This window comes from Oratosquilla oratoria, chromosome 12 (assembly GCF_046742065.1).
Source record: "Oratosquilla oratoria isolate Oo_2021 chromosome 12, ASM4674206v1, whole genome shotgun sequence".
Classification (NCBI taxonomy): Eukaryota; Metazoa; Arthropoda; class Malacostraca; order Stomatopoda; family Squillidae; genus Oratosquilla; species Oratosquilla oratoria.
The window spans coordinates 14,812,326-14,834,895 of NC_134788.1; the positions used below are offsets into that span (position 1 = coordinate 14,812,326).

The following is a 22,570-nucleotide window of genomic DNA, read 5'->3' on the forward strand; positions in this document are numbered from 1 at the left end:
TGAACATAAAGCAAGTGTGTCAAAAAACATAAAAAACGAAACCCAAAAGTAAAAACAGAACATAACCCAAAGACGCAAATGAATGTGGACCAAATGTCCGGCAAAGTAGGAAGTGGGGAACAGGAGGAACAGGTCTCAATAACAAATGACTACATTACAAGCAGACAAATAAAAGAACAAAGAAGATAAAAAGAAAGAAGAATCGTAGAGAAAAAGGAAGTAAACTAAAACTGAAAAGGAGGACAAAAGTCACGGGAAGGGGAGTCGAGGAGGTGCATTGGGAGACCGCTTTCGAGAAAGGAGGTCGGCCAAAAGCCAACTGGTAAACAAACGACAGGTCGAAAAGAAGCAGACGGAGACTAGAAAATAGAACAAAGGAATTAGCCTGTGTTACTCCTCGCGCCTAGATAAATAGGATTGAGATCAATGCACCTGTTTATGCAGTTGCTCTTAGTTTCCCATGCTTCCAAGAATAGTCTTTTCTTTTTGTTATTTTCTTTGTTTATAGTTGTCACTCCATCCCAATCAATCATGTGTTGGTGTTCTGTAGTGTGTTTGTACAGGGCCGTTGTTTGTTCACCAGTTGGCTTTTGGCCGACCTCCTTTCTCGAAAGCGGTCTCCCAATGCACCTCTTCGACTCCCCTTCCTGTGGCTTTTGTCCTCCTTTTCAGTTTTACTTTACTTCCTTTTTCTCTACGAGGGGAGTGGAGTATGTACGGGATGGAATGGGTGGGAGTGGTTTGTATGCCTTTGTTTATTGGCTACCTCCCGTGTAAGGGTGAAAAAGCCTTTGGTATATGTTTGCATGTATGTATCTCATTTCAGGTTACTATTTAGGATACAGGGTGGCAATGGAAGGGTTCCTCACTATGACCTAATATTGCCACACTAGACCAAGTACTGGGAGGTTTTGCCTGTCTTAGCATGCAATGATAAAGTCTCAGATGGACTGCAAAAGTGCTCAGCCAGTTGTTTGTGTATTGTGGCCATATTTGGCCTGGCACCAACACGCACGCCCTTCTCAGTATGGATGAGCGGAAATAGCCCCCTCTGGTCCACATGCAGATGTTTAGAGGAATTGCTGGTTTACAATAACTGAAATATAAGCTTTCTAATTTATTTCACTAGTTAAGGATACATACATATACCAAAGGCTTTTTTCCCCCTTACAAGGGAGGTACCTCAAAAAAGGTATAAAATCTACTCCCACCCATTCCATCCCTAATACACTCCATTCCCCTCTTCCTTCTACCCTCCCTCTTATCTTGGTACCTCCTGGATGACGGGTCATCCCTGTATCTTGTCCACTGCCCTGTGTCAGAGGCAGTGTCGCAAGACACAGCACATCCACAGCAGGGCCATTTCATTAAATTGGCGACCCCCCCCCCTCTCCGTTCCCTCATGCAGAAAAGAGAAGACGGGGAGAAATCCCTTCGCGCTGCGTCAGATTTTTCTCACACATTACCTCAACCCCATCCCCCTACCCATTCCACCTTATGCATCACAACATCATCCATATACAACCATTTTCCATTCACCACTGTCTTCCTTCCTCAACAGACATTCCCCTCTTCCCCAAAGCCCCATTCACCCCATCCATCCACCTCATCCTAGGTCTCCTCCTCATGTTCACTCCCTCCACATCTGACTTCCATACCTCTTTTACTAGTCTTTCTTCACTCGTTCTTTCCATGTGTCCAAACCATCCTAATACTCTTTCATCAACCCTATCTCCCAACTCCCTTACCACCCCCGTTCTCCTCCTCACCTCCTCATTTCTTACTCTATCCAGCCTAGTAACCCCCACCATACTTCTCAGACATCTCATCTCAAACAAACTCCCTCTCTCTTCCTCTCTCATGTTCCATGTTTCTGCCCCATTCAATGTTGTTGGCACAATTACTCCTTCATACAATCTCCCCTTAGCATCCATTCCCAAATGTCTATTTCTCATTACACTTTTTAATCCACCAAGGCATTTACTCGCTTCTTTCAATGTACATTCTGCCTCCGCCTCCACCCCTCCCTTTCCTGCCACATTCGCACCCAAGTATCTAAAACTATCCTTTTTCTCCAGTCGCTCTCCCTTAATGCTCATTTCCAGTCTGCTGCCACTTTCACCCTTTAAACATCTCATCACCTTACTTTTACCCACATTTATCTTCAGCTTTCTTCTATCACACACTCTCCCATACTCTGTCACCAACTTCTTCAATCCCTCCTGTGACCACCCCATCCATGTACATGTTGAACAGCCAGGGTGACATAACACATCCCTGACGAAGTCTCACCTTTACCTCGAACCACTCACTCTCTCCATATCTAATCCTGACACATGCTCTGCTACTCTCTTAAAAACTCTTGATAGCTCCTAGAAGCTTTCCTCCAGTCCCGTATATCTGCCAAACCTCCCACAATGCCTTTCTGTCTACTCTGTCATAAGCCTTTTCCAGATCTATAAAGGCCCAAAAAACATCCTCACCTTTTCCTATAGCTTTCTCACATATCTGTCTTTCCACAAAAATCTGATCTACGCAAACTCTACCTGCCCTAAATCCATAATGTCCCTCGCCAATTACTCCTTCTGTTCCTCTCCTAATCCTCTCAATTAAGATCCTTCCATAAGCCTTCCCAACTACACTTAACAAGCTAATTCCTCTGTGCTGAAACTACTACACTCACACTTGTCCCCTTTTCCCTTTAGAGTGGAACTATACAGGCACTCCTCCAGTCCTCCGGCACTCTACCCTCTCTCCAGCAAACATTAAACAACCTCACCAGCCAGTCCACCATCATTGTACCTCCTTTTTTAGACATTCTTCATAGCATTCATCCAGACCAGGTGCCTTACCTGCTTTCATCATCTTAACAACTGCCTTCACTTCATCCTTCCTTATTTCTCCTCCACTTTCTTCACTCATTACGGTCATTTTCTTAGCACTTCCCACTGCAACTATCTTTCCCTCCCTATCGTCTTTCACATTCAGCAACTCTCTAAAATACTCTGCCCACCTTCCTCTTACTACCATCTCTTCCATTATCATCTCACTTTGGAACTTTTTACCTTTTCTTCTCTATTTGATTCGCCTCCTCTTCCTCTCTTAATTTCTTTCCAAAACATCTTTTTATATCTTTCAAAATTTTCTGTCATACTCTTTGCCTCCTTTACCTTGTGCTTTACTTCTCTTCTCTTTTCTTTGTACTCGTACGTCCCATATGACTCCCTCGTCCTATTTTGTAACCAATCTGTGAAAGCTCGCTTCTTCTCTTCTACAACCTTCTTCATTTCCTCATCCCACCATTCACTACCCTTCCTTCTATTTCTTTCCATCCTTCTTGTTCCACACACCATCTTTGCACACTTTGTGACTCCCTCCTTGAACCATCCCCATTCCTCCTCCACTCCTAGTTCTACTCTATCCTTCACTCCCTCCCACTCCTCCCTCAGCTTCTTCTTGTACTCCTTCTCCTTTTCCTTTAAAGAATTCACTCTAAGCACCTACCTACCTTTTGTCCTTTTCCTCTTTCTCAATCTATCCTCCACTCTCAACTTACCTTCCACCAAAAATGATCTGATATTCCTCCACTCTCTCCCCTTATAACATGTACATCCTTAACTCTTCCTATTATACTCCTATCTACCACTACATAGTCCATTAACGCTCTATCTACCACCCTTCCATCCACCACCCTCTCCCATGTGTACTTATGCTTGACTTTCTAGACACATCTCCACCATCAACTCTATATTATGATTCTTTCCTGGAACTCCACATTTCCTAACCACTCCGTCAATTGGTTCCTTTCCTACCCTAGCATTAAGGTTTCCCAATACTACTACATTAACGTTCCTCTCTATTCCCTCTATGCACTCATTTAAATATATCCAAAAAACCTCCCTTTCTTTGATCAAATATTTTGGTGTTTTATGATTTTTTGTTTTATTTGACCAAATGACAAGACATCTTGTCATCGGAGTTTAATGGGTTAAGATCTTTCTGCACTATCCCGGCGTCATCCACGTTGTCCAAGTCGCTTATATACATAATGAAGAATAGCAATACTTCCAAACTGATGACGGCAGGTTGAAATATGAGAACGGTAAAAAGAGGAAGATTTTGCGCCAGAATAAAAAACGGGGAAACACAGATCCAAATATAACGATATGGCAAGACTGGTTAAAAAGAACTCGCACACAGCAATACGTAACTACGATATTAAGGTTGCCAGACAAGCGAGATCCAATCCAAAGGGCTTCTTTCATCTCTACAGAACAAATAATAAGGAAAGGATAGGCCCAATTAAAAATGCTAAAGATGTCATGATAGAATCGGAGGAAAAAATGAGTGAAGAATTTAACAAATATTTTATCTCGGTGTTTACTAAGGAGAAGTTAGATAAGGTAACTGACTGCGATCTGAATTTCAGTGGAGATGAAGAAAATAGACTATCTGATATCAGCATTAATAATGTAGAAGTACTCAGACAGATTGTAACACTTAAAGCTAGAAAATCCCCGGGCCCAGATGATTTTGTTTTTTCTGAGAGTGCTTAGGAAGTGTAAATTTGAAGTCTGCGACCAGCTGACAAAAGTACTTAATAAGTCGGTAGACACTGGTTTTGTGCCTATTGCTTGGGGGCAGGCAAAATTTTTTCCTGTTTTCAAAAAGGGAGATAAATCGTCTATATACAACTACAGGCCAACAAGTTTGACATCAGTTATAGGTAAAATGCATGAATCAGTAATACCTAATAAAATCAGAGGTCACATCGAGCGAGATTATTTGATTCGTGAATCACAGCATGGTTTCTCCAAGGTTATGTCATGTGTGACTAATCTTCTATCTTTTTACACTAAAGTATATAAAGCGTCAGATAACAATGATAGTTACGATGTTATTTACCTTGATTTTAGCAAGACGTTCGACAAGGTGCCCCACCAGAAACTACTAAATAAAATCAAAACCCATTGTATAGGAGGAAAAGTGTTTGAATGAATTAGAACTTGGATCAGTGACAGAAAACAGTAGGTCACCATAAATGGCGTAGAATTCAAATGGGGGAATGTTTCTAGTGGAGTTCCCTAGGGCTTGGTTTTGGGTCCCTTATTGTTCGTTTTATACATAAACGACTTGGACAATGGGATTAATAGTAATGTTAGTAAGTTATCGGGCGTCACTACAATAGGACGCCTAATTAGGTCGGGAGAAGACGCTGAGATTCTGCAGGAAGATCTTAACATGGTCGGAGAAATAGCAAAATGGACTTCAATATCAAAAAGTGCAGTGTGTTTAACGTAAGGCTACGCAACCCCGGAAACAGATATAGCTTAGATAACACGTTTTTAGATCAAACTGAGTGTGAGAGAGACTTGGGAGTTCTAGTAAGTCCTGACCTTAAATCCAGGATACAGTGCAGTAGCACCAGGAATAAAGCTAACAGAGGATTAGGTTTCATTGCTAGGACGTCAATGCTCCTACCGTCCTTCCACACATTCCTGCAAGAAACAGGCCTCTTACATAAACTACAACTACACTATAGAATAAGACCTACCAAAATATCATTCATAGCTTAAAATTACCATACCCTTAAGAAAACCCTTGCAGAAGTAGATAAAAGCAACAACTAGACCTATATCTTCTGTTGTTGCGCAGTAATGAAACATTCATCTCTGTACCACGTGGCCAGGATGTCGGGGCAAGTAGCTGTTTGATTGAAAATTGGTCTCCTGTTATTCAAAGCGAGACCAAACCAAGGCGTCACAGTTGGAAAATGCAGTTTATAATAGTTCTGGTAATTAGATTATATATGAGCGACAGAAATGAAAAGACTGCTAGTCCTATTGAATGTTAGTTGTGTAGATTGCCCCCTCTACCTTGGATTCTTCGACAGATGTTAAAACAATTTTCACTTGTTCCATAGATACTAAGTCGTAAGGCTGACAGTGTCATGTCATCTGAAACCATATCACATCTGAGCAAAGAAACCTTGAGGGATTTGCTGAAGGATGATGCCATGAACTTTTCTTCCGAGGTTGTCCCCTTCAAAGGACTGATTGCCTGGTCAGTACTTGTATTCACCATTTGACCTCGTGACAGATACTACTTTTGTACTGAAATATAGATGTATGTATTTGCCCATCAAGCTCTCACATGAATTTTTTGTGAATACTATTGTAATTTGTTAAATGGCAGGGGAAAAGCTCAACTAGAGCACCAGAAACCGTCAGGGAGTGACCTTCGGGAGAAGATAGAAGATCTACTGAAAGAGGTGCGTTTTCTGACCATGTCCTATGACGAATTCATCAAGAACGTGATAGACACGAATGTGCTCAGCCACACAGAGTGCATCCATATCATGAGGGTCATAAGTGGAGCTGACCCCTCGACCATCCCAGAGGCCACGCCTCTCAATCCTAGTAGGGTAAAAAGGTACGCGAAGCTCAGAAGTATGGAGGATCTTTCTCTCTGTAAATTAGACTTACCTGGTATGGGTAGGTGCTACACCTCTCCTTCAAATATTGACTTGATAGAGAATCTCTCATGTAATAAAACGATTGAAGTCCACTACTTTAAAGTGTGCGGTGGAGGAACTATTAACATAATGGATAATAGAGGCGAAGTTGTCGGCTCAACAACCTCTAAAGATGGACTCTTCACTTTTACAAAACCAGCTGTCCTTCAGAAGGATAAACAATATGAAGTAGTGTTTTCTCTCGGTACATTAGATGATTTGTATTGTGGAAAACATGTGGCAAGAAAACCCACGCAGGTTTTCTTTACAGTTGGAACAACTAACACCGTCTTTAATCACATGCAATTATCGGGTTTTACGGGTTATGTCCCTAAACAAGTTTTACCCAATAGAAAAAGTATGATAACCGTAGGGAATTTAACTTTTTCTTTTTTACAAAGTCATCAATGTGAATTTTATTTCTGGGAGTCGACAAGTAGTTAGATAGTATGTAAAAAATTGCCTGCTCTAAGTTCTGCAAATAAAACCGATTAGGATTTGACCATCAACAGTGGATCATTAGTTCTATTCCTACTGGCGACCTGAAGCTAAATAGAATTGTTTGCCATTAGCCAGAATAAATTTTGTAAGTAACATGACTGTATCAAGGGATGAAGTAATGTCACAGATTTTTATAGGTTTTGCAGTAGTCCAGTGGTTCCCAACGTGGGGCATATGCCCCATAGAGGGGCAATTTGATTACTTAGGGGGCCAATTTGATTTTTAGTTGTTTTGGTAATCAAAGTCTATGTTCTTGTGATTTATTAGCCATAACATTCCAATAGATAACAATGTAGCAATCACATTTATTTCATTCATCATTTTGTCTTCGGTTTTCAAATTACCCCCCCGATTACACTGCTAATTTGTTGCTCAAAACTTTAATTGGGTTTTGTTTATTTCATTTTTCTTTTCCATGGATGGATGCCATGTTGTTTTGAAGTTTGTTTGTGCCTATGATTTAGCAAACTTTAATTTAGATTTTAGATAAAAAATAAAAGTTTGAAAATTAAATCAAAGTATTGGTGTTTTAAGCTTCTTCACCTGAAACGGAGTTAATTTTTTCAAACAAGAACTATATATCACCAGATGGGGGGGACATCGGGATTCTAGAGGTGATTAGGTGGGGCATGGAAAAAAAAATAAGTTGGGAAACACTACAGTAGTCTGAACAGTGTAGGTAAAGGGTATCACGGTTGTGAGGATCTCGGTAGTACTCAGAAGTGTTCTCTGATTACCTGTCAACGCCACCAAGACTCAGATTCGATTTCTATTCAACACAGACTTATTCAGAGCTTTTCCATTTTTTTCCTTGATAACACAACTTTTTCCTTCTGACAATAAAATATTTTTGGCCTATCCTGTGGTGGGGGAAAAGAATGCTGCCATCAAGTATTCCCACTTGGATCGTAAGAGGCGAGAAAAACGGGATGGGGATTGGGACCAGGCATCCTTCTCCCTGTAGCCCCACAGGGAACATTCCTAAAAATATTAAAGGGTCTAGGAGTTTTCCAACCAGCACCCGAAGGTTTGGGTCTTTTAATGTGCGTGGATGTGGTACAGAGTAAAAGGGAAGAGATAGGTAGTATGTTTGTGAGAAGAAAGATGGATGTGTTGGCTTTGAGTGAAACTAAGTTGAGAGGGAAGGGCGAGTGTGAGTTTGGGAGTGTAGTTGGGAGGTTCTCAGGAGTGAAGAGAAGGCGAGGGAGAGAAGGGGTGGCTATATTAGTAAGGATGAAGGTGAAACTTGGAAAGGAGATGTGGGTTTTTGTAAGTACATATGGGCCTGGTAGTGAGAAGAGTGTAGAAGAAAGGGAGGTTTTTTGGATAGATTTAAATGAGTGCATATAGGGATTAGAGAGGAACGTTAATGTAGTAGTATTGGGAGACCTTAATGCTAGGGTAGGAAAGGAACCAATTGACGGAGTGGTTGGGAAATGTGGAGTTCCAGGAAATAATCGTAGTATAGAGTTGATGGTGGAGATGTGTCTAGAAAGAGAGTTGATCATAGTAAATACAGTGTTTCGGAAGAAAGTCAAGCATAAGTACACATGGGAGAGGGTGGTGGATGGAAGGGTGGTAGATAGAGCGTTAATGGACTATGTAGTGGTAGATAGGAGTATAATAGGAAGAGTTAAGGATGTACATGTTCTAAGGGGAGAGAGTGGAGGAATATCAGATCATTTTTGGTGGAAGGTAAGTTGAGAGTGGAGGATAGATTGAGAAAGAGGAAAAGGATATAAGGTAGGTAGGTGCTTAGAGTGAATTCTTTAAAGGAAAAGGAGAAGGAATACAAGAAGAAGCTGAGGGAGGAGTGGGAGGGAGTGAAGGATAGAGTAGAACTAGGAGTGGAGGAGGAATGGGAATGGTTCATGGAGGGAGTCACAAAGTGTGCAAAGATGGTGTGTGGAACAAGAAGGATGGAAAGAAATAGAAGGAAGGGTAGTGAATGGTGGGATGAGGAAACAAAAGTTGTAGAAGAGAAGAAGCGAACTTTCACAGATTGGTTACAAAATAGGACGAGGGAGTCATATGAGACGTACAAAGAAAAGCGAAGAGAAGTAAAGCACAAGGTAAAGGAGGCAAAGAGTATGACAGAAAGTTTTGAAAGATATAAAAAGATGTTTTGGAAAGAAATTAAAAGAGGAACAGGAGGCGAATCAAGTAGAGAAGAAAAAGTGAAAGGTGCAGATGGTGAGATGATAATGGAAGAGAAGGTAGTAAGAGGAAGGTGGGCAGAGTATTTTAGGGAGTTGCTGAATGTGAAAGACGATAGGGAGAGAAAGATAGTTGCAGTGGGAAATGCGAAGAAAATGAGAGTGATGAGTGAAGAAAATGGAGGAGAAATAAGGAAGTATGAAGTGAAGACAGTTGTTAAGATGATGAAAGCAGGTAAGGCACCTGGTCTGGATGAATGCTAGGAAGAATGTCCAAAAAAAGGAGGTACAATGATGGTGGACTGGCTGGTGAGGTTGTTTAATGTTTGCTGGAGAGAGGGTAGAGTGCCGGAGGACTGGAGGAGTGCCTTTATAGTTCCACTCTACAAGGGAAAAGGGAACAAGTGTGAGTGTAGTAGTTTCAGAGGGATTAGCTTGTTAAGTGTAGTTGGGCAGGCTTATGGAAGGATCTTAATTGAGAGGATTAGGAGAGGAACAGAAGGAGTAATTGGTGTAAGAGGCCGGTAGTGTACGAATGGAAATGAGCTAGGGCATTAGAATAATTCAGACTCGACGCCTGTGAGGGCGACGTTATGTCTATGTGAGGGCGACGTTATGTCTATGTAAACACACCGACGGTGGTGACTGTTTTATAATCGATGATGTAATCAAAACTCTGTAAGCGCAGGTTAGCTTCGTTTGACTAATGCTGAGGTAAACAATTTTGCTAGTGGCATTGGAATGGCTTTCCGGATTGGTGCAAGGTGGAGAAGGAGGAAAAAACTATTGGTGCATGAATTCAAAGTCACGCCCATAAGGAGTGACATTTATTTGAAAAGTCACTGGAGATTGGATTAGAAAAATTAGTGACGTCAGACGAAGGTAGCTTAGCGTAGGATACGGGATCTCGAGTGAGAGAGGATCGAGAGACGATCTAGGGAGACGATCGAGAGAGACGATGTAGAGACGAGAGAAAGAGATCCTGAGTGTAACCAGAAGGTGAAATTACAGTGAAAGAAGAAAGAAAATTCACCACCCTTTTATTAACCCAAAGGACGAGAGAACTAGGCACGGGGCCTAGAAAATAGTGAGACTACTGCTTAAGAGGAACTTGAATATTTAGGGAAACTCACTTAACGAAGGCAAGGGGCCTTGAGACGAGTGATATTACAAGTCAAATTTAAGTGTAATGTCCGAGAACCGACAGTGGTGGTGAAAATTGGTGAGGAACAGTGTGGATTTAGGGTAGGTAGAGTTTGCGTAGATCAGATTTTTGTGGTAAGACAGATATGTGAGAAAGCTATAGGAAAAGGTAAGGATGTTTTTTGGGGCTTTTATAGATCTGGAAAAGGCTTATGACAGGGTAGACAGAAAGGCATTGTGGGAGGTTTGGCAGATATACGGGATTGGAGGAAAGCTTCTAGGAGCTGTCAAGATTTTTTATGAGAATAGCAGAGCATGTGTCAGGATTAGATATGGAGAGAGTGAGTGGTTCGAGGTAAAGGTGAGACTTCGTCAGGGATGTGTTATGTCGCCCTGGCTGTACAACATGTACATGGATGGGGTGGTGCGAGAGGTAAATGCAAAAGGGTGGTAGGTCAGGGATTGGAGATGGTTAAAGAAAATGGAGAAAAGTGGGAGGTGAGCCAGCTGTTGTTTGCGGACGACACTGCGCTTGTAGCAGGATCAGAGGAGGGATTGAGGAGATTGTGTGATAGAAGAAAGCTAAAGATAAATGTGGGTAAAAGTAAGGTGATGAGATGTACAAGGGGTGAAAGTGGCAGTAGACTGGAAGAGAGCATTAAGGGATAGTGACTGGAGGAAGTAGATAGTTTTAGATACTTGGGTGCGAATGTGGTAGGAAAGGGAGGAGTGGAGGTAGAATGTAGATTGAGAGAAGCGAGTAAATGCTTTGGTGGATTAAAAAGTGTAATGAGTATTAGACATTTGGGAATGGATGCTAAGAGGAGATTGTATGAAGGAGTGATTGTGCCAACAACATTGTATGGAGCGGGGCAGAAACATGGAACATAAGAGAGGAGGAGAGGAGTTTGTTTGAGATGAGGTGTCTGAGAAGTATGATGGGGGTTACTAGACTAGATAGAGTGAGAAATGAGGAGGTGAGGAGGAGAACGGGGGTAGTATGGGAGTTGGGAGATAGGGTTGATGAAAGAGTATTAGGATGGTTTGGACACATGGAAAGAACGAGTGAAGAAATACTAGTAAAAGAGGTATGGAAGGCAGATGTGGAGGGAGTGAACATGAGGGGGAGACCTAGGATGAGGTGGATGGATGAGGTGAAAGGGGCTTTGGGGAAGAGGGGAATATCTGTTGACGAAGGACGAGAGAGGACAGAAGACAGTGGTGAATGGAAAATGGTTGTATATGGATGATGCTGTGATGCATAAGGTGGAATGGGTAAGGGGATGGGGGTGAGGTAGTGTGTGAGAAAAAATTGACGCAGCGCGAATGGATTTCTCCCTGTATTCTCTTTTCTGCATGAGGGGATGGAGAGGGGGGTCGCCAATTTAATGAAGTGGCCCTGCTGTGGATGTGATGTGTCTTGCGACACTACTTCTGACCCAGGGCAGTGGACAATATACAAGGATGACCCGTCAACCAAGAGGTGACAAGATAAGAGGAAGGGTAGAGGGTGGAGGGGAGTGGAGTGTATTAGGGATGGAATAGGTGGGAGTGGGTTTTATGCCTTTGTTTTTGGGCTACCTCCCTTGTAAGGGGGAAAAAAGCCTTTGGTATATGTATGTATCCTTAACTAGAAAGCTTATATATCAGTTATTGTAAACCACTAATTCCTCTACACATCAACACGTGGACCAGAGGGTGCTACTTCCGCTCATCCATACTGAGAAGAGCGTACGTGTTGGTGCCAGGCCAAATATGGCCACAGCACACAAACAACTGGCCGAGCACTTTAGCAGTCCATCTGAGACTCTATCATTGCATGCTAAGACAGGCAAAACCTCCCAGTACTTGGTCTAGTGTGGCAATATTAGGTCATAGCGAGGAACCCATCCATTGCCCCCCTGTATCCTAAATAGTAACCTGAGATGAGATGCATACATACATACATATACCAAAGGCTTTTTCACCCTTACACGGGAGGTAGCCAATAAACAAAGGCATACAAACCACTCCCACCCATTCCATCCCCTACATACTCTACTCCCATCGTAGAGAAAAAGGAAGTAAACTAAAACTGAAAAGGAGGACAAAAGTCACGGGAAGGGGAGTCGTAGAGGTGCATTGGGAGACCGATTTCGAGAAAGGAGGTCGGCCAAAAGCCAACTGGTGAAAAAACGACGGCCCTGTAAAAACACACTACAGAACACCAACACATGATTGATTGGGATGGAGTGACAACCCTACACAAAGAAGATAACAAAAAGAAAAGACTATTCTTGGAAGCATGGGAAACTAAGAGTAACTGCATAAACAGGTGCATTGATCTCAATCCTATTTATTTAGGCACGAGGAGCAACACAGGCTAATTCCTTTGTTCTGTTTTCTAGTCTCCGTCTGCTTCTTTTCGACCTGTCGTTTGTTCACCAGTTGGCTTTTGGCCGACCTCCTTTCTCGAAAGCGGTCTCCCAATGCACCTGTTCGACTCCCCTTCCCGTGACTTTTGTCCTCCTTTTCAGTTTTAGTTTACTTCCTTTTTCTCTACGATTCTTCTTTCTTTTTATATTCTTTGTTCTTTTATTTGTCTGCTTGTAATGTAGTCATTTGTTATTAAGACCTGTTCCTCCTGTTCCCCACTTCCTACTTTGCCGGACATTTGGTCCACATTCATTTGCGTCTTTGGGTTATGTTCTGTTTTTACTTTTGGGTTTCGTTTTTTATGTTTTTTGACAGACTTGCTTTATGTTCACTGCCACTCTTTATTTTGTTTGGTTTTATTTGTTTGGTTGTAATTTAGCCGTTTGCCCTTGTGACTTCTTTGCGGACATTTGGTCCACTTTCATTTGCGTCTCTGTTCTATGTTCTGAAGTTTTCACGTTAGCGTTACGTTTGAGGCTTTTTGCTACACTTGTTTTTGTTCACAGCCATGTAACTTACTTTATTTGTATTTTTGTAGTGTATTTTGTTTGATTGTAATTTAGTCGTTTGTTCTTGACTCTTCATTGCGGACATTTGGTCCACTTCTATTTACATCTCTGTCCTATGGTCTGTTGTTTTTACGGTAGTGTCACCTATGGTTACTCTTGCTTCGCTTGTTTTATGTTTACAGCCATGTAACTTTTATTTGAATTTTATTTTATTCTAATTGGTACCAATATCTAATTTCTATTATAATGTATTTATTTGTTGTTATTGTAATGAGGTATGCTTTGTACAATTGACTGAGAGGGTGAACTTTTCCCAGGTTTACCTTTTCGGCGATTTATAAGGAGTTCACATTCTTGTAACCGTTATACCCCCTGAAGACGATTCCTGGACGGGAATCGAAACGTCGGGCAAATAAACCCTTCAATTGAATATAGTGTTTACAGTTTTCCAGTATGGATCCCAGATTCTAAATCTTCTCTTACATATGTATATGTCTATGCATATGTATATGTATATATATATATATATATGTGTGTGTGTGTGTGTGTGTGTGTGTGTGTGTGTGTGTGTGTGTGTGTGTGTGTGTGTGTGTGTGTGTGTGTGTGTATCGTCGTCCTCGGCACCAGCTCGTCTTCGAGTTTTGGTTTCTGTCGACGATCTTTCACTCTCTTCATTGTGGGTGCTTAAGAGTGATGTGACTTAAGAAGCCAAATCTATGATGGAAGAGACGCGGGCAGTGTTCGCAGGGGAGGGTAGAAGGGGGGCGGGGTTGTTCTGCTCTCTGTCTTCTTCTTCTTTTTGCCTCTTCGTTTTCTTTCTTATTCTCCTCAAAGGTCGCAGTACCTTAGTGGGCAGCTCTCCTCCAAGCCTTACGGTCCTTGGTGATTTGCTCCCACGAGGAGGAGTCGATGTTAGTTACAGCCAGGGTGCGGTTGGGTTGGTCTTTGTAGCGCAGTTTTGGGACTCCTCGTGGTCCTGTTCCCATGGTGAGCTCACCGTAGAGCATTATTTTTGGAAGCTGGGATGGCCCCATCCTCTGGATGTGGCCTGCCCAACGGAGGCGGTGGTGGATGATAGTTGCTTCAATGCTGGTCATTGATGCTCTGTTTAAAACTTCAATATTTGTAGTGTGGCTCTCCCACGGGATTTTTAGTGTTTGCCTTAATTGGTATTGCTGGAAGCGCTCCAGGCTTTGGATGTCACTCCTGTATAGGGTCCATGTTTCGCATGCATAAAGGAGTGTGGAAAGAACTATTGCCCGGAAGACCATGATTTTAGTGGACAGGGTCAGTGCATGGTTGTTGAACACGCGACCTCTGAGTCGGCCATAGGCGGAATGGGCTGCCCTGATCCTATTTTCCACATCCCTCTTGCATGTGGGAGTAGATGTTAAGATACTCCCCAGGTAGGAAAACTGTTCCACTTCTTCTAGTCGGTGTTCATTGATAGTGACGTCGGCGTTTCCGAGTATCTGACCAGGTGGGTGTTGGATGAGTGCCTTGGTCTTTTCAGTGTTTACCTGCATCCCAAAACGTTCATATGCAGTATTGTAGATGTCGGCTGTTCTTTGGAGGTCCTGTGCAGCCTGACCTGGGGTGGCATTGTCGTCTGCATACTGCAGTTTTTGTACTGAGGTCAAGGTGGCCTTTGTTCTGGCGCGTAGTCGGGCGAGATTGAAAGCCCCTCCATCCATGCGGAACCGTAGTTCATTGTGGGTGCGTCTGGTGGAATTTCATTTAGCATAGCTGCAGTGTATAGGGAGAAACACGTTGGAACCAGCACACATCCCTGTTTGAGGCCGCCTTTGATAGGGAATGGGCCAGAGAGGGAGTTTTGGTGGCAAACTCTACCGACCATTCCGTCATGGAGGGCGCGTATTAGAGAGAAAAAGTCTGGTGGTGCATCCGAACCTGGCCAGGAATGCCCACATAGCAGGACGGGGAACTTTGTCGAAGGCCTTTTTTAGGTCCCAGATGATAAACATTAATGGCTGTTGTTGTTCAAGGCTCTTCTCTTGAAGCTGTCGGGCACAGAAAATCATATCTATAGTCCCGCGGGAAGGTCGAAATCCGCATTGGGACTCGGGTAACACATCTTCCGCTAGGATAAGGAGATGGTCGAGTAGAATGCGGGCAAAGATCTTGCTTGCTATGCTTAGTAGCGAGATACCGCGGTAGTTGTTACAATTCTCTTGATCTCCTTTTTTGAAGATTGTGATGATGTTTGCATCGCGGAAGTCACTGGGGAGGGTTTTTGTCTCCCATATTTTCAGAATTAGGAGCATAAGTCTATTTTTCAGCTCAGGGCCACCGTAAGGAGCTCCAATGGGATATTGTCGGGTCCTGGGGCTTTGCCGGGCTTCATACGTTCTAAAGCCCTGTTGAAGTCTTGGGTGGAAGGTGGTAATGGCATCCAGTGACGGACGGGATGCTGTGGGGTCATACGCAGGAAATCGTTGGGAGTGTTGGCTTGGTCATTGAGAAGATTCTCAAAATAAGTTCTCCATCGTAAAAGGATGCCCTCGCTATCGGTTATAGTTGTGGCTCCATCCACGTCCTTTAACCCGCTCACTGATGATCTTGTGGGGCCGAAGATCTCTTTGATAGCTGCATAGAAGCTGCGTAGGTCTCGTTGGTCAGAGTACTTTTGAATTTCTGCAGATTTTCTTTGCCACCAAGTGTTTTGAGCATCACGAATCCCTTTTTGACAGTCTGCTACAGCTTTTTTGTTCTTTTTTTCAGCTGTAGGTTGGTTCTTCATGGTTAGTCGTGTCTGACGTTTGGTTTCAATGAGAAGAGAGATGGTTTCGTCATTCTCATCGAACCAATCCTGGTTCTTCTTCCTGGCAAAACCTATTGTTTCCTCTGCTGCCCGCGCCATGGCGTCTCTAAGGGCGGTCCAGTGGTCTTCTACTGAAGCCTGATCCACAGGGTCCACGAGATATCTTTCGCAGGTTTCTTTGTAGCTTTGTGCCAGCTGTGGATTGCGGAGTTTGCCACATTCAAAGCGGCGGTGTGGCATGCTGTCAGGTGCCCGTTTAGGTGGTCATTGGGGCTTGATGTTGAGTTGGGAGATCTGGAGTCTGTGGTCCGTCCAACAGTCATCCGTATGGATCGGGTGATGCGGATGTCATTTTTGTTTCTGGCTCTGGTCAAGACATAGTCTAGTATGTGCCAGTGTTTGGACCGAGGATGTTTCCATGTGGTTTTCTGTCGTTTTGGTAACCTGAATAAGGTGTTAGTGACAATGAGCTCATGCTCGGCACAGAGACCCAGTAGGAGTTGACCATTGGCGTTACAGTTACCAATTCCGTGGTGGCCAATGATACCCTCCCACAGGTGATGGTCCTTGCCTACTCGGGCATTAAAGTCCCCTAGCACAACGAGTTTGTCGTTAGCGGGCACTGCCTGGATGGTGTGATCGAGTTGGGTGTAGAAGGTAGCCTTGTCTTCATCACTTGAAATGAGTGTTGGGGCATACACCGATATCAGGGTGAGGTGTTTATCCTGGGTAAGAGGTATACGAACAGTCATCAGTCGCTCATTAATGGCGGTTGGTGCGAGATTGTACTGTTGTACGAGCTGTGATCGGATGGCAAAGCCAACACCATGGATGCGTGGCTCCTCGGGGGCTTTCCCTTTCCAGACGACGGTATAGCCCGTCCCAGCTTCCCTGATGTTACCCTCTTCTGGTATTCTGGTCTCACTAAGAGCTGCCACGTCGATGTTGAACCGGGCAAGCTCCTTGCAGACAAGAGCTGTACGTCGTCGTTCTTGGAGGGTGCGGATGTTCCATGCACCAAGGGTTAGGATTTTTGATAATTGTTTGTCATTATTGTGACCGCATTAATGGGATGTCCATCAACCGCGGAGGTTAGCCAGACGAGTTTGCCGTGACCGATGTTTACTCCACCTTTTCTAGGGGCCTCCCCTTGTGAGGTGGGCTGTGGTAATCCTTAAGAGGCTAGCCCAGTCACGGGTCCAGCTGCCGAACTGTGCTGTCACGGCAACATCATCAGAGAGCGACCATCTTAGATCCGCCGCCTGTGTGCAGTCGTGGGCTAGGAGCTTCTAGCTTTCCAGTCCTGCCCCCGCCACCCACGGTGCCATCGCCACTGGACTTGAGTGGGTGATGATGAGAGGTGAGGATGAAGAGAGGTGCAGAAAAGACAACAGAATGCCAGTCACTGGGTATATTGTTTAAGGTGGTCGTGGTTGCGCGACGGCCACGCATACTCACTTGGCCCACACCGTTTCCACCGCGGCTCAAGAGAGTTGAGACAGGCAGTCTCAGGGATGTAGGTTGCATCGAGCTTCCGGGTTCCTGATATGCTAAGGCCCGCCTTATCGCCTGCCCGCCAGGCACTGCCCTCTTCCGCCATCGCTAGCTAGCTCGGCCGTTGGGGTCTTGTTTGGTGTTATTTGGAGTTTTCCTTCTCCTAGCCTAGGCACACCTTACAAGGCAGCAAGGAGGGGGAAGGTGTTTGATTATACCGTCAGTCCATTCGGTCACTTACATGCATTCTGTAATAAATAGGGGGGACCACGGGAAGGTAGCATGCAAGCACTTAGGAGGCAGAGGCTGTGGCAGGGTTAAGACTAGCTTAGCTTATAGCGCAATCACCCCATGTAATATGTGTGTGTATATATATATGTATATATATGTTTATGTATATATTTATATATATATATATATATACATGTTTGCACACACACACACACACACTCACACACACACACATACATACTCACACACACACACATATATATATATATATATATATATATATTTATATATATATATATATATATTTATATATATATATATATATATATATATATATATATATATTAACGTGATGTTCCTGACATAAGTAGGTTTTTGAGGCTCCAGACGAAAGATGATAACTAAAACGTCTACTCAACTTCACAGTACCCATGCCGACATAGGTGGATGGGAGGGTTGCGTAGTTCCCTCGTTTGCAGGTGAACATACAGGTGACATGCGATTGTTGAGTTGTTTCTTTCTTTATGTTTGGACTATTTCGTCCAAACATAAAGAAAGAAATAGTCCAAACATGAAGAAAGGGTCGACTCAACAATCACATGTTATCTATAGGTTCACTGGCAAACGAGGGAACTGTGCAACCCTCCCATCCACATTTGTCGGCATGAAGTTGAGCAGACGTCTTAGTTACCGCCTTTCGTCTGGAGCCCCAAAAACCCACTTACGTCAGGAACATCACGAGAACATAACGGGACAATTGCTCACACAGAACACCGAGATCATCACAGCATGCCCGGACGTACGCCGTCTCCCCATACTTGAAGCTTTAGATATTAAAGAATTCGACCCTAATCTCAACACACAGTCATCAGACCTACAAGCATTAGCAAGCATGAGAAGGAACACAGCCCCTGGTACCAGCCAATCCGCGACAAGGAGAAATGAGATAGCGACGCAAGCATGCCTTAAATACCGGCCAGATTCCCAAAAGCCAACATTCCGATCTCATCCACCGTGAAGGCAAGATCCACATCCACGCCACTGAAGAAGAGTCAATGTGACTCGAAATCGCGATATGGCAGCCCAGATGACTTCCTACGGAGAAATCATCTCACATCTTGCAAGAGAGAACAAGTCTATTTTGCATTATATATACATATATATATATATAAATATATATATATATATATGTATATATATAATGTATATATATATGTATATATATATATATATATATATATATATATATATATATATATATATATATATAAAAATATTCTTCTAAAAAAAAACGCTGTGAAAGTTGGGGACTGGTGGTATTTCGGTGACATTTTGTCCTAAAAATATTCTTGAAAAAGCGCTTGGGTAAGTCGGAGCCAGGTGGCATTCTTTCTCTTCTTCGCGTTCTTCTTCTTCTTCGCGTTCTTCTTCTTCTTCTTCTTCTTCTTCTTCTTCGCGTTCTTCTTCTTCTTCGCGTTCTTCTTCGCGTTCTTCTTCGCGTTCTTCTTCTTCTTCGCGTTCTTCTTCTTCTTCGCGTTCTTCTTCTTCTTCGCGTTCTTCTTCTTCGCGTTCTTCTTCGCGTTCTTCTTCTTCTTCTTCTTCTTCTTCGCGTTCTTCTTCTTCTTCTTCTTCTTCTTCTTCTTCTTCTTCTTCTTCTCGTTCTTCTTCTTCTTTTTCTTCTTCTTCTTCTCTTTCTTCTTTCTTTCTCCTTCTTCTCTTTCTTCTTCTTCCTCCTCTTCTTCGCGTTCTTCTTCTTCGCGTTCTTCTTCGTCTTCGCGTTCTTCTTCTTCTTCATCTTCGCGTTCTTCTTCTTCTTCGTCTTCTTCTTCTTCGTCTTCTTCTTCTTCTTCTTCTTCGCGTTCTTCTTCTTCTTCTTCCTCTTCCTCTCCTTCTTCTTCTCCTTCTTCTTCTCCTTCGCGTTCTTCTTCTTCTTCGCGTTCTTCTTCTTCTTCTTCTTCGCGTTCTTCTTCTTCGCGTTCTTCTTCTTCTTCTTCTTCGCGTTCTTCTTCTTCTTCTTCTTCTTCTTTGCGTTCTTCTTCTTCTTCTTCTTCTTCTTCTTCGCGTTCTTCTTCTTCTTCTTCTTCTTCTGCTTCTTCTTCTTCTAAATAAAAATATTCTTCTAAAAAACGCTGTGGACGTCGGGGAAAGGTGGTATTACGGTGACACTTTGTCCTAAAAATATTCTTTGCAAATTCCTGGGTGAGTTTCAACTCGCTGATTGGCTGAGAGAGTGATGACGTCACGGCAACGGAGACAACTGATTGGCCGAGAGCGGTGACGTCACGGCAACGGAGACGGCTGATTGGCTGAGAGCGGGACGAAAAAATAAAATTCTCCAAAATGTTTCAATGTCACGACGTCCCTAACCGATTTGAACGGGGATCCGGCAAAAAGATTACAATGACGGACCCCGTGACACTTGCCATTCCTGTAAGGGTATAAATCCCATATACGCGGTCGCGGGACTCGAGCGGATCTAGAGGACTCGAGCGGATCTTTGAGACTCGAGTGGATCTAGAGGACTCGAGCGGATCTTTGGGACTCGAGCGGATCTAGAGGACTTGAGCGGATCTTTGGGACTCAAGCGGATCTTGAGGGCTCGAGCGGATCTTTGGAACTCAAGTGGATCTTGAGTAAGTCTAAATAAAAACATTCTTCTAAAAAACAAAAATGACGAAAATAAAAGAGATGAATAATTTACAGTTGTTTATTTTATAGCCTTGTTTATTTTATAGCCCCCCGCGAGCGAAGCGAGGTACGCTGCAGGCTAAGCCCCCCGGCGCAGCCGGGCTGGCGAATCCAGGGGCTTGTATATACATATATAGACATATACATATATATATATATATGTATATATATATACATATGTATATATATATATTTATTTTGGTGCGTATATATATTTATATATATATATATATATATATATAATGAACAATAAAGGACCTAAAACCGAGCCCTGGAGAACTTCGTTAGTAACATTCCCCCATTTGGATTTTACACCTTTTATGGTAACCCACTGTTTTCTGTTACTAATTCATGCTGTAATCAATTCAAACATTTTTCCTCCTATGTTATGGGCTTTGATTTTATTTAGTTGTCTCTAGTGGGACTTCTCGTCTAACACTTTGCTAAAGTCAAGGTAAATAATATCGTAACTATCATTATCTGCTGTATTATAGACAGTGTGAAATGATAGAAGATTAGTTATACATGGCTTACCCTTTGTGGAACCATGCTGTAAGTCACAAATCAACTTATATCTCTCGATGTGAGTCCTGATTCTATTAGCTATTATTGATTCCAACGTTTTACCTATAACCGATGTCAAACTGATTGGCCTGTAGTTGTGCCAAGAAGATTCATCATCCTTTTTAAAAACGGGAACAACGTTTGCCTATCCCCTAGATATAGGCACGAATCCACTGTCTACTGACCTATATACTTTCGTTAATTGGTAGCAGATTCAAAATTTACACTCCTTTAGCACTCTCGGGAAAAAATCGTCTGGACTCGTGTACCCATTACTAACATATTAGGTCACACGCCATGACACGTGATCCACATGCATGCAAGATGGTGCTCGTCTTTACCAAGACCTCCAATCTTGCTAACCTAGTATTTCTCAATCACAATCACATAACGCAGGAATGCATTTATTATAACATGACGCCATCACGCCACCACCCAACAAGGAAGTAGCTAATGTCACCAGACAGTTCAGTGACCCCTTTCTTATACCTACCCCAACTACATTATCGTAACTACAATATATACGCCATAGCTAGCCACATCCACCAACAATATAACCGAACCCCATGCAATGCAACTAACTCCCGTATAATGTATATTTGATCACAAAAACGTTTCCTATGAGGCAACTACACCAAAGGTGCTTACCTAGGCGTTTTCCCATCATATAAAGGCGACTTTTCTCGCCATAGACAGAGAGACTGGGGAGACTGTCTCCCCTATCTCACCAGGGGTGATCTTTCCCAACAGCTGTAAATATAGAAAATCTACCTCAATAAATACAAAGTCCAACAGAGACTTCACATCACCCGCCAAGTCCCCCTATATGTAGCAAACCTGCTATAATCAGGGATTTTGTGGCTTTGAGTCTATAAATCTGTTTGACTATTTCTTTCTTGCTATTGCTGATGCTAGTTATTTTATTTTCCTCATCCCCACTAAAGATCTGGTCACACTCGGGTACCATATCTATCCTCTCGTTTGTAAATACTGAAAATATTTATCAAACGTCTCGCTCATTTTTTTTTTACTGAATCTATCAACTATATCCTTTTTTAAAAAATTCCTTCATCTATTCTTTATATCAGCTTTAGGCTCTTTTGCATTCTTCTTTTGCATTTTAATTAGTTTTTTTTTTTGCCATCTTTCCTATATCTTCTTTATTTTCTGATAAATCGATGAACATTTTTCATTTGTGCTTCCCTCCCACTCATCGTATGTTGTGAAATTTTATAAAATGTCCCATTTCTTCTCCCTTTCTTTAGTTTCATTGAACTCGTTTCAATTTACGAGTACTTCTTATTTTCTTCTCCACTTTTAGAATAGATTCGAGGACCAAATGATTACCCCTTCAATCACCTCAATTTCCTTAGTTAGAATGAAATCCAGTTTTCATGATTATCTTCGACTCTATGCTTTACTGGTTCCTTCCCCCATTGTTCAATAGCATGTTGCTCCAGGATTCTTCATTTCCACCTGTCTCCCATTCTCTCCATATCACCTCTCCACAGCTAAAGTCGCCCATGAGACTTTGTCTTTTTTTTTTCAAGTATTCTCTCAAGTTGTTTGGCTG

General features: G+C 42.7%; 2 protein-coding genes across 5 annotated transcripts in view; one reads left to right on the forward strand and one right to left on the reverse strand.

The window, feature by feature from the left end:
• Positions 1-22,570, reverse strand: part of LOC143030569 (facilitated trehalose transporter Tret1-like) — a 459,285-nt gene that overhangs the window by 104,337 nt on the left and 332,378 nt on the right. The gene's annotated exons all lie outside the window — the stretch shown is intronic.
• LOC143030999 (uncharacterized) overlaps positions 3,951-22,570 on the forward strand; it is a 36,192-nt gene continuing 17,572 nt past the window's right edge. The window contains exons 1-3 of one of the 4 annotated variants that reach the window (XM_076194322.1): positions 3,951-6,063; positions 6,196-6,432; positions 18,515-18,873. In XM_076194322.1, the coding sequence (XP_076050437.1) occupies positions 5,951-6,063; positions 6,196-6,432; positions 18,515-18,575 (411 nt within the window). In that variant the 5' untranslated portion in view covers positions 3,951-5,950 and the 3' untranslated portion in view covers positions 18,576-18,873. Of the gene's footprint in view, positions 6,064-6,195; positions 7,436-13,555; positions 13,673-18,514; positions 18,874-22,570 lie in introns of those variants that run through there. The other 3 variants (XM_076194323.1, XM_076194321.1, XM_076194324.1) reach the window with 3 other exon arrangements.